General features: G+C 38.8%; 3 protein-coding genes and 1 non-coding gene across 4 annotated transcripts; all 4 read left to right on the top strand.

The window, feature by feature from the left end:
• Positions 1-2,274: 2,274 nt before the first annotated feature.
• Positions 2,275-4,877, top strand: LOC110858131. Its single transcript, XM_022106803.2, has 3 exons — positions 2,275-2,602; positions 4,405-4,628; positions 4,737-4,877. The coding sequence occupies exons 1-3, from the start codon at positions 2,536-2,538 to the stop codon at positions 4,785-4,787; spliced, it is 342 nt and encodes a 113-aa protein (XP_021962495.1). The 5' UTR covers positions 2,275-2,535; the 3' UTR covers positions 4,788-4,877.
• Trnag-gcc lies at positions 3,718-3,788 on the top strand. The gene has a single exon. It is a non-coding gene; the product is annotated as a tRNA-Gly (tRNA).
• Positions 4,793-6,861, top strand: LOC110858130. The gene is made up of 5 exons (XM_022106802.2): positions 4,793-5,012; positions 5,104-5,277; positions 5,365-5,701; positions 5,787-5,921; positions 6,023-6,861. Exons 1-5 carry the CDS (start codon positions 4,995-4,997, stop codon positions 6,115-6,117), a joined length of 759 nt encoding a protein of 252 aa, XP_021962494.1. The 5' UTR covers positions 4,793-4,994; the 3' UTR covers positions 6,118-6,861.
• Positions 6,862-9,611: 2,750 nt separating this feature from the next.
• LOC110857999 (tryptophan 2,3-dioxygenase) lies at positions 9,612-11,704 on the top strand. The gene is made up of 9 exons (XM_022106620.2): positions 9,612-9,862; positions 9,926-10,086; positions 10,160-10,293; positions 10,366-10,503; positions 10,574-10,689; positions 10,758-10,863; positions 10,930-11,179; positions 11,265-11,358; positions 11,420-11,704. The coding sequence occupies exons 1-9, from the start codon at positions 9,840-9,842 to the stop codon at positions 11,595-11,597; spliced, it is 1,200 nt and encodes a 399-aa protein (XP_021962312.1). The 5' UTR covers positions 9,612-9,839; the 3' UTR covers positions 11,598-11,704.
• The last annotated feature ends 865 nt before the right edge of the window (positions 11,705-12,569 follow it).

The following is a 12,569-nucleotide window of genomic DNA, read 5'->3' as shown; positions in this document are numbered from 1 at the left end:
ATATGATACACAGCTACATATGTATACGTAGTTCACTCTCAGCTAATAAATGTGATAAAACTTCGTAATACTTGAAAAGCATGGAACTTTTCTAAGCCATAATTCTTATTACAAAGGATTTGAAGACTACAGATTTTTGAATTATGACGAGCAATTAGTAAGATTTATTTTACAACCATGAAATAACAAATACTTATTTTCAATAAGTACGTATAATGTGCGACTAAAGAGATAAAATGACGGATACGTTCCATAGCTTTTCGCATCGATTTCATTGAATCAAATAAAATTAATTGTAAATGCAATTGTGGGTACAAGGACAAATGTACCACAACATTTTTTGAATTCTGTGCAACCACACCCCCTATAAAAATAAAGGAACAAAGTTCGGAAAAATGAGAAAGTCAATGTACATCGTGTAGAATAAGAGTTAGACCTATACTTGCATTTGCAATTTGACTTCCCCTTGAAATACGAACATTTTAATGCATCAAGAGTTTCAAAATTCGAAAATTGGCGGTTTTTTTACGTACACAGAAATCCTTAAAAAACGCATGGTACCACCCATTTACTTCGGACAACCCGATGCCAGATTTTTCTCCTTGGGAAGAGCTACATTTTCAGCTTTTGTTGCCCGAAGGGAATCGATGGTACCACGAGAAATTTGGGGTCAAAGTTTCTGAGGGAGGGGCTTATTTTGCAAGAGCCGTAACATACATACATACATAGTATGGCTGCTTGGGAAATACTACCCATAAAAATAATGATAAAGAATAAAGTTATTAAAGTAGCCTCAAATCGATCTAATTGCTAAAATTAAGCTTTTCTGAATTTATAATGGTGATATTCACTCAAAAATTAACGCTATAGGGCTTACCTACAGACTTATCAATTTTTCAGATAAGCAAACTTAGTTTATCTAAATCGCCCCAAATTTAAAACTTAAGCTTTTCTGAATTTATGATGGTGATATTCGCTCAAAAATTAATGCTTTGAGGCTTATCAATTAAGTTATCAATTTTTCAGATAAGCAAACTTAGTTTATCCATATCGCCCCAAATTTAAAACTTAAGCTTTTCTGAATTTATGATGGTGATATTCACTCAAAAATTAATGCTTTGAGGCTTATCAATTAAGTTATCAATTTTTCAGATAAGCAAACTTAGTTTATCCATATCGCCCCAAATTTAAAACTTAAGCTTTTATGAATTTATGATGGTGATATTCACTGAAAAATTAACGCTATAGGGCTTATCTCCAGACTTATCAATTTTTCAGATAAGCAAATTTAGTTTATCCAAATCGCCCCAAATATAAAACTCTTGAATTTATGATGACGATAATAGGAGGTATGGTGTATACTAGACACTGAACGGTAATTTCGGGTTACATATATAATAAAATGAGGCGCCTGGTTGGATGAAAAGTTTGCATGGAAAAAGTGAGACGAAGAGAAATGGATTTCATACGACCCTGACTCGAAATGATGATGGATACCCACCGCGAACCACTTTTCTCACTCTGTCTCACATTCCCATGCGAAATATGGAAAACGGTTTTGTGAAACACTTGACGTGGTATTCATCTAAATTGTAATACTACATAGGTGATTAATTTCTATATATAAATACAATTAACTCATTACTCATCGTCACTTTTGAATTCGGTCACATTAATCAGAATTCGTCAATAGGAATGACACAAATATATGCTACAAACTTTTTTGTATTATCGTAAATTAAGGAGTAAGTTGTGACTAACATTAAACATTACACATAAAGTTCTACATACGTTAAGACGCACTCCTTCTATGAAGAAATGATGTAAAGTAAAATTAATGTCATATTAGTTAATTGTTATTGGTTTAAGATCATTCATCATACTTCTCTGGATTAGTCTGGATGAGTCGTTCTTCTCTTCTGAGAGCGTATGATTGAGAGTGAGTGATTAATACTCGAGCAAAAGGAGCCATGAGTCATTTTTTGCACATTCGATAGTGGGCTATTCGTAATAATTCGCATATGCTGCCAATACTTTGCTTGCAGTAAACAATTCGACATAAAATTTGGTGAAGAAAAGGAAGGAAGGAGTGCAAACCCACCAACATCCTGTGTGTATGTAATATGTAATATGTACATATGTGGACGTTGTTTATGTTGTTAAGAGAACGAAGGCAACATTACGCATATATTTCAAGTGGTAACCAACCCCAGCGTGCAAAATATTTAGCACAAGAACAGGGGATATATTTTGCACTCTTTGGTCGGTCTTTTGCAGACTTGGTTTAACACTAACAAAGGTTACATACAGTGGTTTAGGTTCTAGCGTCTCAGCCTCAGTCCATAAAACCTGGTGAATTTGCCGGTAGTGGTGGAATCGTCAGGTAGCACAATTTGCAGACAGTCAAGTCAGAGTTTTGCAGTAGTGAGTCCAGCACCAAAAGTTTATCATTCATATCATTCAGTGACCGAGAACATAAGCGTTATTACCAAAGTTTTCAAGCATTTTGAAAATCAGAAGATCAGAATTATAAAAATGGAGAAATCATGGAAAATCTCAACCCAAAGTGTGGCACTTGGTGTGCTTATTTTGACAATTGGAGGTAAGACGAATGGATTATACATTTACTTAATTGCACCTTTTGTAGACATGCGTTTGAGAATTTCAGCCAAAAATAGTTACATGAATATAAACATTGGTTAATGGTGTGAAGGACGGTTCCGATAACAAAGCTTTAAGCATTGCGATTGGCAACTTATTGCGGCTTAACGCCAAGTTAATTGTGGTTTTGCATGTATTAATATTTCGAAGGCAACACATTCACAGCTAAATAAAATAAGTTTGTTCATATGAAATGATGACTCAATTTATACGATTTGCACTACAACTCACGCATACTTGCGAATTGTGAATATGAGTCACACAGGGTTAGTCACACTTGATCAATTGTTGATTGATGTTTGCGTGTGTCACTTTCATTTTGCATTCATTCATTCAATCCAGTAGCATTTTTAGGAGAATTGTGCGAAATGAAGATGCGCAAATAAATGGCCTCATCTCGTCACAGCTCAAGAAATGAAGTTTTGTCCAGTACGGATATTTTCAAGAACGGCCGTTAACAAGGTCGCTCATTGTAAGGTGTACTCGTTGAAGGCGAGTATGTAACAGGTGTGGGGAAGAAAATGCGAAAAGTGACTGCAAATTTATGGCATCGCAATCTTGTTACTCATCCACCAAACAAGAAACCCAATCTACAAATGGTTTTACTTGTGCTTAAATGACTTATTGTGAGGCATGATCTCACTTTGCTAATCCGAAGGTGAGATTCTCGTATTCCTGATTTTGTATGAATTTCTGCACATTTGGTCTCTGATCCGATGACACTTGCCGTGTCCATATCCGTACTTGAATAATGTCCACTTGCAAATGTAATCCTACAAACGTGATCACTTAACATTGCAAAAAATATTCGCATGGTTCAGAGTGAGAGATCGAGTGTGAAAGGAGAGATTGGTTGCGGTGTGCTCGTGCTGATGCTGCAGAGTTTATGCATTTGTGCGGTACCTTCTTCGTCTTCTTCAACGCCATTCACCACTTTTTGCACAAAAAATGTGTCACTTTTTGAGGGTCTGTGCCTATTCGAAACTTTTGCAGCCATTGTTTGGCAACGAATGTGCAAAAATAAGTGAGGCGTCGAGGTTTGTGACTGTCAGAGTCGCATCAGTGGTTCAATGGTAGAATGGCCGCCTGCCACGCGGTCGATCCGGGTTCGATTCCCGGCTGATGCAGAAAATTTTTGCAAAAATTATTCAATAATTTTTCTTTTTAAATTTGTAGTCTTTATTTTTTACTCCATAATTTACGCTTCGCATCAGTTCAATATTCAAGTAGCGTTTCTTTTCACTCCTTCATTTAACGATAATATGCATCTTAATTTTTGCGGTGTGGTCATTCATATTTTTAATTGACTTGCTAAACAACCGTGCTGGTTTATGTATTCGCACTATGAGATTACGTAATCACCGCATCCATACCACCGAAATTTTATGCATGAGAATTTTGCTGCTGCAGTAGTTGTTTTACTCAGAAGTTAGTTTAACTCCAGTTTTTCCAACTTAATTATTGGCTGTTAAAGTAGCAGATGACACTGGAACTGGAACTGGTCTGGTCTGCTCTATTTTTTTAAATGGCAATCAGGTCTAGATTTGAGAATAAAAATGCGAGCAAGGTCATCACATTAATCATGTTCCTTCCTCTCCTCGCGATAGACGATGGGCGTGGGTTCATGCAGAACAGAACCTCTTCGGGCATAATTGATAATTTGCACCTCGGCTGCGTCAAATATGATTTAATTATAATGACGAAAATATGTAATAAATTAATTGCATTCTTGTAAATGTGTAGCCTCGTTTGTCTCCTCCGGAGAAATCTCCACAAAAAGTCTGCGTGGAATATTTCAGGAAACGAATCTCGAAGTTTCCCGTGACCCCGCGACCTATGAAGGGCGTCAAGGAATCCAAAGTTTCTTGAGTTGGAGGTTGAGTTCCTTTGTCAGCACGGTCACGTCTTCAGGGAAAGCGGGTGGCGCTGAGCACAACCAGTTTTTGCAGCAAAACTTTGAAACCAAGGTGAGATCTAAAGTTTATCTTAAGCTAGTACTTTAAGATAAGCAGAAATAAGCATCGCCTCTGCTGTACTTAAACCACTCTGAAATAATAAATATGTTGTGGTTTAAGGTGTTTCACACACCAACGATGGAGCGGAATATAACCGGAACCAACTACTAGGTCGTATTTCATGGGTCCAAAAATGCTTCCGAAGATGCGCCATTGGTAATTCTGGCCAACTACGACACGGATGAGTCGGAGGTGAACCCGGTGGACGACAATGGCTCGGGAATCGTGGCCCTGGTCGCATTGGCGGAACATGTTTCACATCAAATTACGACGGGGAAGCTGGTTTTGGAGAGAACGCTCATTTTCGCCGCAACGGACATGGCTCTCAGTAAATATGTGAGTGGAATTCAGCGAAACTCAGTTTATGTTTATATCAGTTTATATTTTCTATGTAGCCAATTATCACCTAAAAATTACGAATGTGCAGGAATACGGTCTTCCGGATGGTGCCAGAACGGGGGCGGAGGCGTTGGTCCAACTCTATTTGCCGCAAATGATGCAAGGTCGGTCTCGTTTTGGCGGTGCCATTGTTCTCGACTCCATCATGAACTATAACGACGAGGAGAGGTCGCAGTCTCAGTACGGCGGACTCTTCGACAAGGTAGCTGAATTAATGATAATATTCATTATTGTCCTCGCCAAGTAATTTGGTTCGTCAAATGTGCTAATTATGGATCATATTTCACAGGCTTTCCCACTGGCGTATCAAGAAATGTCAAAGCGTAACTTCAAGGGGGACTTTTTGGCCATGGTTTTCCGAGACGATGAGCTTGACACTCCTCTCGTCCAGGCGTTTGAACGTGGATGGAGGTCAACCTCAAAGTCCATGCGTTCCGAGGCCGAGGTTGACATCGATCCTGCTCTGGTTCGGTTTTCCTACACGCAGTCGACCTTCAACGCCCACGCCCCCTCCGCCATCCACTTCCTCCACTCGGAACAGGCCCCGTTCTGGAACCACTTTGTCCCAGAGATTCACAGAAAACTCCCCACGAAAGAGTTTCCAGCTCTCTTGCTCACCGACACAGGTGCAAAATCAATTAGTTAACACATTGGTGCTTGTTTTATTTTGCTTCATGGATTCATAGTACAATTATCTATTTGATATTACAGAAAAATACAGAAAGGCGGAATGTGCTAGCTCGGGATGCACAATCACGAAAATGGTGACCGACGCCCCGAAAAATGTCGAGTTTCTCAAGAGAACAGTCAATGCTTTGTATGCCACGATTATCGATCTCCAAGTCGGTAAGAGAGAGGAATAATTAATTTGAGCTTGTTCTCCATTCAAATGCTCATTCGTTAATTAGAGAAATTTAAATATATCAAACTCTGAATTGCATTGTTAGATGGCAACAGAAACTCGGCCCCCACGACTGCTGGATACTCGTCCTTATTTTCCATCATCGTTGGAATTGTGATGCATCGAGTCATATTTTTATAAACGTCATTGGTCAGATGCTAAATCCAGTCTCAAAATTACTTAACAGAAATACTTTGAATCTCTCTCAGCACAGAAATCAACTCTTATCAATTTGTCACAAGGAATGCGCAACATTTTTAAATTATTTATTATAACTGGAAGAAAGATCATGGAGCAACGAGTGGAGAAACACTTGACAATCTCATTCAGAGCCATACATATTTAGAAATAATATTGTTCAATAATATAATAACTGAAAAATATTAATGTACAAAAACTTTACAATATAAGTCTTTTATCTCCCCTTATTTCTAACTCTTCATTTACCTTATGCTTGATACTACATTACTGAAAGTTGTGAATATTCCTTAAATATTTTTTTTATAAAGACACTCATCGACAATGAAAAATTCAGCTGTCGAACTTGATTGAACACATTGAATTTTATACGAAATTTGTGACACTAAAACACTAAAAATATTATCCAAACAACTATGGACTGATAATGTTACCTGTATATCTGTACTTAGGAACTGAACATACGAGTAAATATTATTAAGAAATGTACAAGAAAAAACTTTGTATCAACATTAATTATTAACAAACACTTACAAAACATTTCGGTCTTTCGAAGGTTGAGACACATAAATAATATAGTAACGATCGAACATTTGACGTTGATTATTCGCCGGTGAACGTTCACTGGTCCTCCCACTAGCTCAGCTTACCGTCCTATTCGGAGGTCCTTGTACCCTTCGTCTAACGATCTCCATTTTCTGCAATATTTTTACCCCTTAGTTCCTCCTCTGGCACGAATTAAGTTATTTTTTTTTTAATTTTCATACCGGATTATACGGTGGATGCTGAATGGCAGTAATGCTTTGTGGTGGTTGGGATGAGATTGTCGTCGACGTCGTCGCCTTGGACTTTTGAACTTTGTGACCGCAGTCTCTCTCCTGCTGAACCTTTTGTGACATGACTTTTCCGTCCCCTTTTTCTCCTCCGATTGAATTTTGTTGTCTCCTTTTGCAAATCCCAATACAATTATGGCTAGAGTAATGTACCCCCATCGCCACGAGGTTCGCCCACACCCACAACAATCACTCCGCCATGAAAGGCAAGACATCGGGGCTGGAGAACAACACCATGCACGCGGAGGAGAGGACGGTGTGTGTTTGGATGGATGGAACCCGGTGAATGGTGCAAGTGAGCTCGATCAACAATTCAACAACCGGACACGGGAAGAGAAACTCGAGGAGAAACAGAGGATGGAACAACACATTGCAAAATGAACAATATCCAATCCACAGGTCGTCAGGGTCACCACCATCACCAAACCACAGCCACGATGAAGGGGAATGTTCGTTCTTCTCAGAAAAACTGCTGGGAAGGTGCGAATACATAAATTAAGTTTCTGACTTGCCAATATTTCCAAATTACGAGTCTGTCTCTATGCAGAACTAGTGACGTCGACGACAGTCAAGTGGAGGGGGAACTGATAAGCTGGTAAGATGACGAGTTGTCGAATAAAATGTGAGAAAATCCAACCCCGTAATAATAATTGTCATATCTTAGAATCCCATATAAATTGTGTTGTTTGTATATCTATGCATAATAATTCTTGGCTTTGAGCACACCATTCATGAAATGGGAATGAAACCTGAGGAGGAAACAGATTTCCTCCGGGTTATCATCACTGACAGGAGAGAGAGAGAAATTTGAGACGTATTCCTTCTTCTGGAGCCTGTAAGTGGACCGATCCATTTAATTGTTCAACAACTCTGCTTGTATAAAAATAACAATAATTCAAGAGTTCAAACTCACATACAACACAATACGCTTTGTTATATTAGGTCATGCTCACTTTCTTGCCAAATTGGGTACATTGGAGAAGTTGCGCATTATGTTCTTGTTTGACTCTATACAACCACCAGGATAATGAAATAATGAATAACAAGAAAGCAAAACTAATGAATGACTTGAAACAGAATTGAGTTCTGTCATCGATATTAAATTGAATGGATGAAATATCTATGCAATTAACACTTTTTATCCCAGTAATGTCACGTAGGCGAAAAGTAGTAAAAAATGGGGTAATTTTTATATGGTACACAGTAATTTATTTAGTCCGGGTAGATTCCGATGAACCCCAATCATAATAAGTACATACATAGAGCACGATGGATAATAAAATTAGGAAAACATGTACATAATTCATCAAAGCAGAGCAGACATCAAAGGATGAGACGTATAATTCTCGCATCCTTCTCATCATCATCAAAATCCGGTAAATTGGAAAAGTTGAATAAAAATCTGGCCTATATTTCAGCAATCCGTGTCCACGTGCTGGAAATGTACGGTAGGCAGACACACATACAATTCGCCCACACGTCCACACACACAACGCCCATAATACGACTTTTATTTCGAGAGCCTGACATTTCCGCATTATTGTTGTCGAGCGAGGCACACTATGCTCGACGGTGAAAAGAATGTGTGGGATTCATAATTGGGTTAGTCAACATTGCCACTGGAAGAATAGAATGTGTGTCGTCATTATTAAAGAAAGCTGAAATATTTAAGGTATATGGTTCCTATTCACGATATGAATTGTCTGCCACCCTCATTCATTGCCAAGGACTGGACCACAAGCTTCATTTGCATCCGGGTAATAAATCTGGGTGAATAAGTATTTTGCACGTCTCAATTTAATTAGTATTACGAAGTCTTCAAAATAAACCTTGGATGCGACACTTGCTAATCAGCCTCGTAATAAAAACTAATGATGAGAGATATGGGTTCCATATTTGTTTGTTTGGTCAAGACCAATAATAAAACCAGTGGCCGTGGAAGCGTGAGGACAGAGGGACAATGTCCCCATAGTTATTTAATGTCGCCATCATCGACCCATGTTAAAATAAATAGGTCATATCCTACAATGTTAACGTCCCCACATGTCCCCACAGCTTCCGCGGCCACTGAATAAAGCTACTAGTATGACTGATGATGATGAGTGACAGATCTTGAGGTGTGTGTTTCTCAAGAGGAGTCAAGATTGCGAAAATGTGGAAAACAAACTTAACTTGGTGTCATGATCTTCATCTTTAAGAAGAAGGACTTGTTACTTGGGGCACTTTACGTAATGAATTTATGTCCAAGATCACCACATTATGGAATGAGTGAAGCAAGATGAAAGATAAGTCAGGCAGGAATATCGGATGATGATGAGCTGGAGGAAAGTTGAGTGGGTTAAGCTGCATGGTCTTGTTTGTTGGCATTTAAAGTACATAAAGCAACAAATTCTAATACACCTAATGTAACATTGGACAGATATATGCATGTAAGCACATAAATATGTACATACTCGTCAAATTAGGATCCTCGCTCGATTTTCCGTCTTTGATCTGCACTTTGCTTGATGATGAACTGCCAACATATACTTGATTGGTAAATATGCACATTAAGAAATTATACAGCAGTCCTCAATAAGAAGTATATCGTGTCGTCGATATGTACATATATATTTAGGATTACTTTAAGATGTGGAAAGTAATACGATGATGCTGTTTGATAAAATTTCACAACTTTTATTTATTCGACAAGAATAACAAGGTCTGAATTCAGTCCGGCATGCATATCGAATTTTGTGAGATAAGTTCTCAATTGGATTGCTGAATCTATATGCATGAGAGTTTGGATTGAGAGTGTGATATCGGTTAAGAAACTTTGTTAAATATTGCATCATGGCGTGCCCCATGAGTGATGGGTAAGTTTATTTTCGTAATTTTGGGAAATAATGAAATAATCCTTTTTAAAATTTGTCCCAAAGTGACGAGGCCCAGTTTGGGTGCAACATGGCTGAAATTAATGATGGTCTCTTGTACGGGGAATATCTTCAACTCGACAAAGTTCTGGATGCGCAGAGGATGGTGAGCGCGGAGCGGGATGGCGCTGTGCATGATGAACATTTGTTCATTATTACACATCAAGGTTCTAAAAATTGTAGAATTGTGTGCATAAATTCTTGTCAGGGATGATTAATTAACTGGCCATTTAAATACAGCATATGAACTGTGGTTCAAGCAAATTCTGTTCGAAGTTGACTCTATCCGACAACTCTTCACCAAGTCAGAAGTTGATGAGAGATGTATGCTCGAGATTCTTAAGAGAACACAAAGATGTGCATTAATTTTGAAGGTGGACAGAGAAAAGTAGTCAAATTTTACTAATGACTCCTGACCAAACATTTATTTACCAATACATAAATAGTTGCTCGTGGAACAAGTGCATATTCTAGAGACGATGACACCCTTGGACTTTATGGAGTTTCGCCACTATCTTTCCCCCGCATCGGGATTTCAATCATTCCAATTTCGTCTGATCGAAAATAAGCTGGGAATTAGACAGGTTTGTTGTAAAAGAGACAGAAAATATGACGCTTTTGTGGCAATCGTTCAATTCCAGTTTCATTTTTAAGGAACAACGAGCAAAATATAATAAGGAGCACTACATCCAAGTTTTTGCGAGTGAGGAGATTGCAGGTCATCTCAAGACGAGTGAGGCTGAACCATCGCTATGCGATTTGGTTCAGAGGTACATACACTTAGAAATATTGAGACTGGTATGGAACCAATTTCTCAAGCTATAATTATCCCAAAAAGGTGGCTAGAACGTACCCCAGGCCTCGAAGAGTCAGGATTCAATTTTTGGGCAAAATATGAATCCGTAGTTAGATCATTGCTCGACGGAGAGGCGGATGTCGCGCAGGTCGGTGTGACACAGCAAATCTGAATTAATCGATTTAAGGAAAAAATTAACAAATTTGCGTCACAGAAAGAGACAAACGTCTCCGTTCGAGCCGCACTGATTCACAACGTGGAGAAGAAGAAGGAACAATTCGAATCCATATTTGACGAGAAGACCCACGACGCCTTGGTGCGTCGTGGAGAGCGACGTTTCTCCCACAAGGCCATGAGGGGTGCAATTCTCATCACTTTTTACAGAGATGAGCCTCGATTTAATCAGCCCCATCAGTTTCTAGCTTCTCTCATGGATATTGATGCTCTTATCACAAAGTGGAGATGTACGTTGCTCTCTGTTACAAGTTCCATTTTATTAATGGGATTGGTGATGAGGGGAGCTGTGCTTGATTACAATTGATTATGCAGATAACCACGTCCTCCTCGTGCAGAGAATGATTGGTTCTCAACAACTTGGGACAGGAGGTTCTTCCGGGTATCAGTACCTCCGGTCTACGTTGAGGTACGTATTCACTAGCCTTCTAATCATTAAGTATAACACAGTCTCGATCTATTCCGAACAGCGATCGCTATAAAATTTTCCTGGATTTGTTCAACCTTTCCACTTTTCTCGTACCAAGGGCAAATATGCCCCCACTCACGCCGGAAATGAAGTACCGACTCTCCCTTTGTGAGGCTGTAGATGGTGACTATGAACTCAGGGTTTGTAACGGACAAGTTAAAAGAGATACGCCAAAATGATTACTCAGAAATTAAAAATCCTGAAATCGTGCTAATTTTATCAAAATATGAATCCATGATTTGAACAGAGTGAAATAAAAACTAAAATTCAATTCAAATTACTTCAACTTATGAATTTCCTACTATTGTCCTTCGCAACTACAAATCTTTTATCGCACCTCACTTTCTCATCAACACACAATTTGAGCAAAATCACTTAATAAGAGTAGAAAATGCAACAAATTTTCAAGGTAGCTCACATGACCATTAACTTCTCCATGTGATCTGAAGTCTGAAGGACACGTTCACGAGAAGTTTGCAAACTGTGCACAAAACAAAAATGCTTACGAGGACAAAATGAATTTATTCATTCTGATCACGAAATTCAAGAGTGATTGCAAAACAAGTCGGGCGTATCTTTAATGAATTTAAGATCAAAGAAAAAGAAGGTGAAAGTACGCAGCACGAGGAAAGCTCATCTTGTGGGTATTGGCCTAGAAAGTTGAGAATTATGCTGTCAAGCAGCAGGACGAGGAGAAGACAAGATGTGACCACATCAAACGTTCAACAACCCGCTCGGGGAACAATCCGACCCGACTACGTACAACAAAAAGTAACTTTGACGAGACCTTGGCAAGAAGCCTTTGTTAATTACACATGTCAAACCCTTTCCCTTGGCTCCAATTTAATTACGAGTATCACGCAATAACCTTGTTGATGTCCAGAACTTGTGGGGATTTTTCATGATATGTGACGCGCACGAGGACCAAGTTTCTACCTACTTGGAAGATGGCCGAAATGTAAATGAAATCCGACACAAGTTTTAGAAATGCGAGATTAATCAAATCACGACACGATGTCAGTAAGTCGGATAAACCCAGAACGACACTTGCCCAATGATGCATCATTGTGTTGATAACTTTGATGTGCATGTGCACCAAATTTTGTTGACATAATTTAGGGAATTCCTACAATTTGATTTAATTGTTTGGC

This window comes from Folsomia candida, unplaced genomic scaffold, assembly GCF_002217175.1.
Source record: "Folsomia candida strain VU population unplaced genomic scaffold, ASM221717v1 Fcan01_Sc020, whole genome shotgun sequence".
NCBI lineage: Eukaryota > Metazoa > Arthropoda > Collembola > Entomobryomorpha > Isotomidae > Folsomia > Folsomia candida.
The sequence above is the reverse complement of the archived record's forward strand: the minus strand, read 5'-3'. Positions and strand labels throughout refer to the sequence as shown.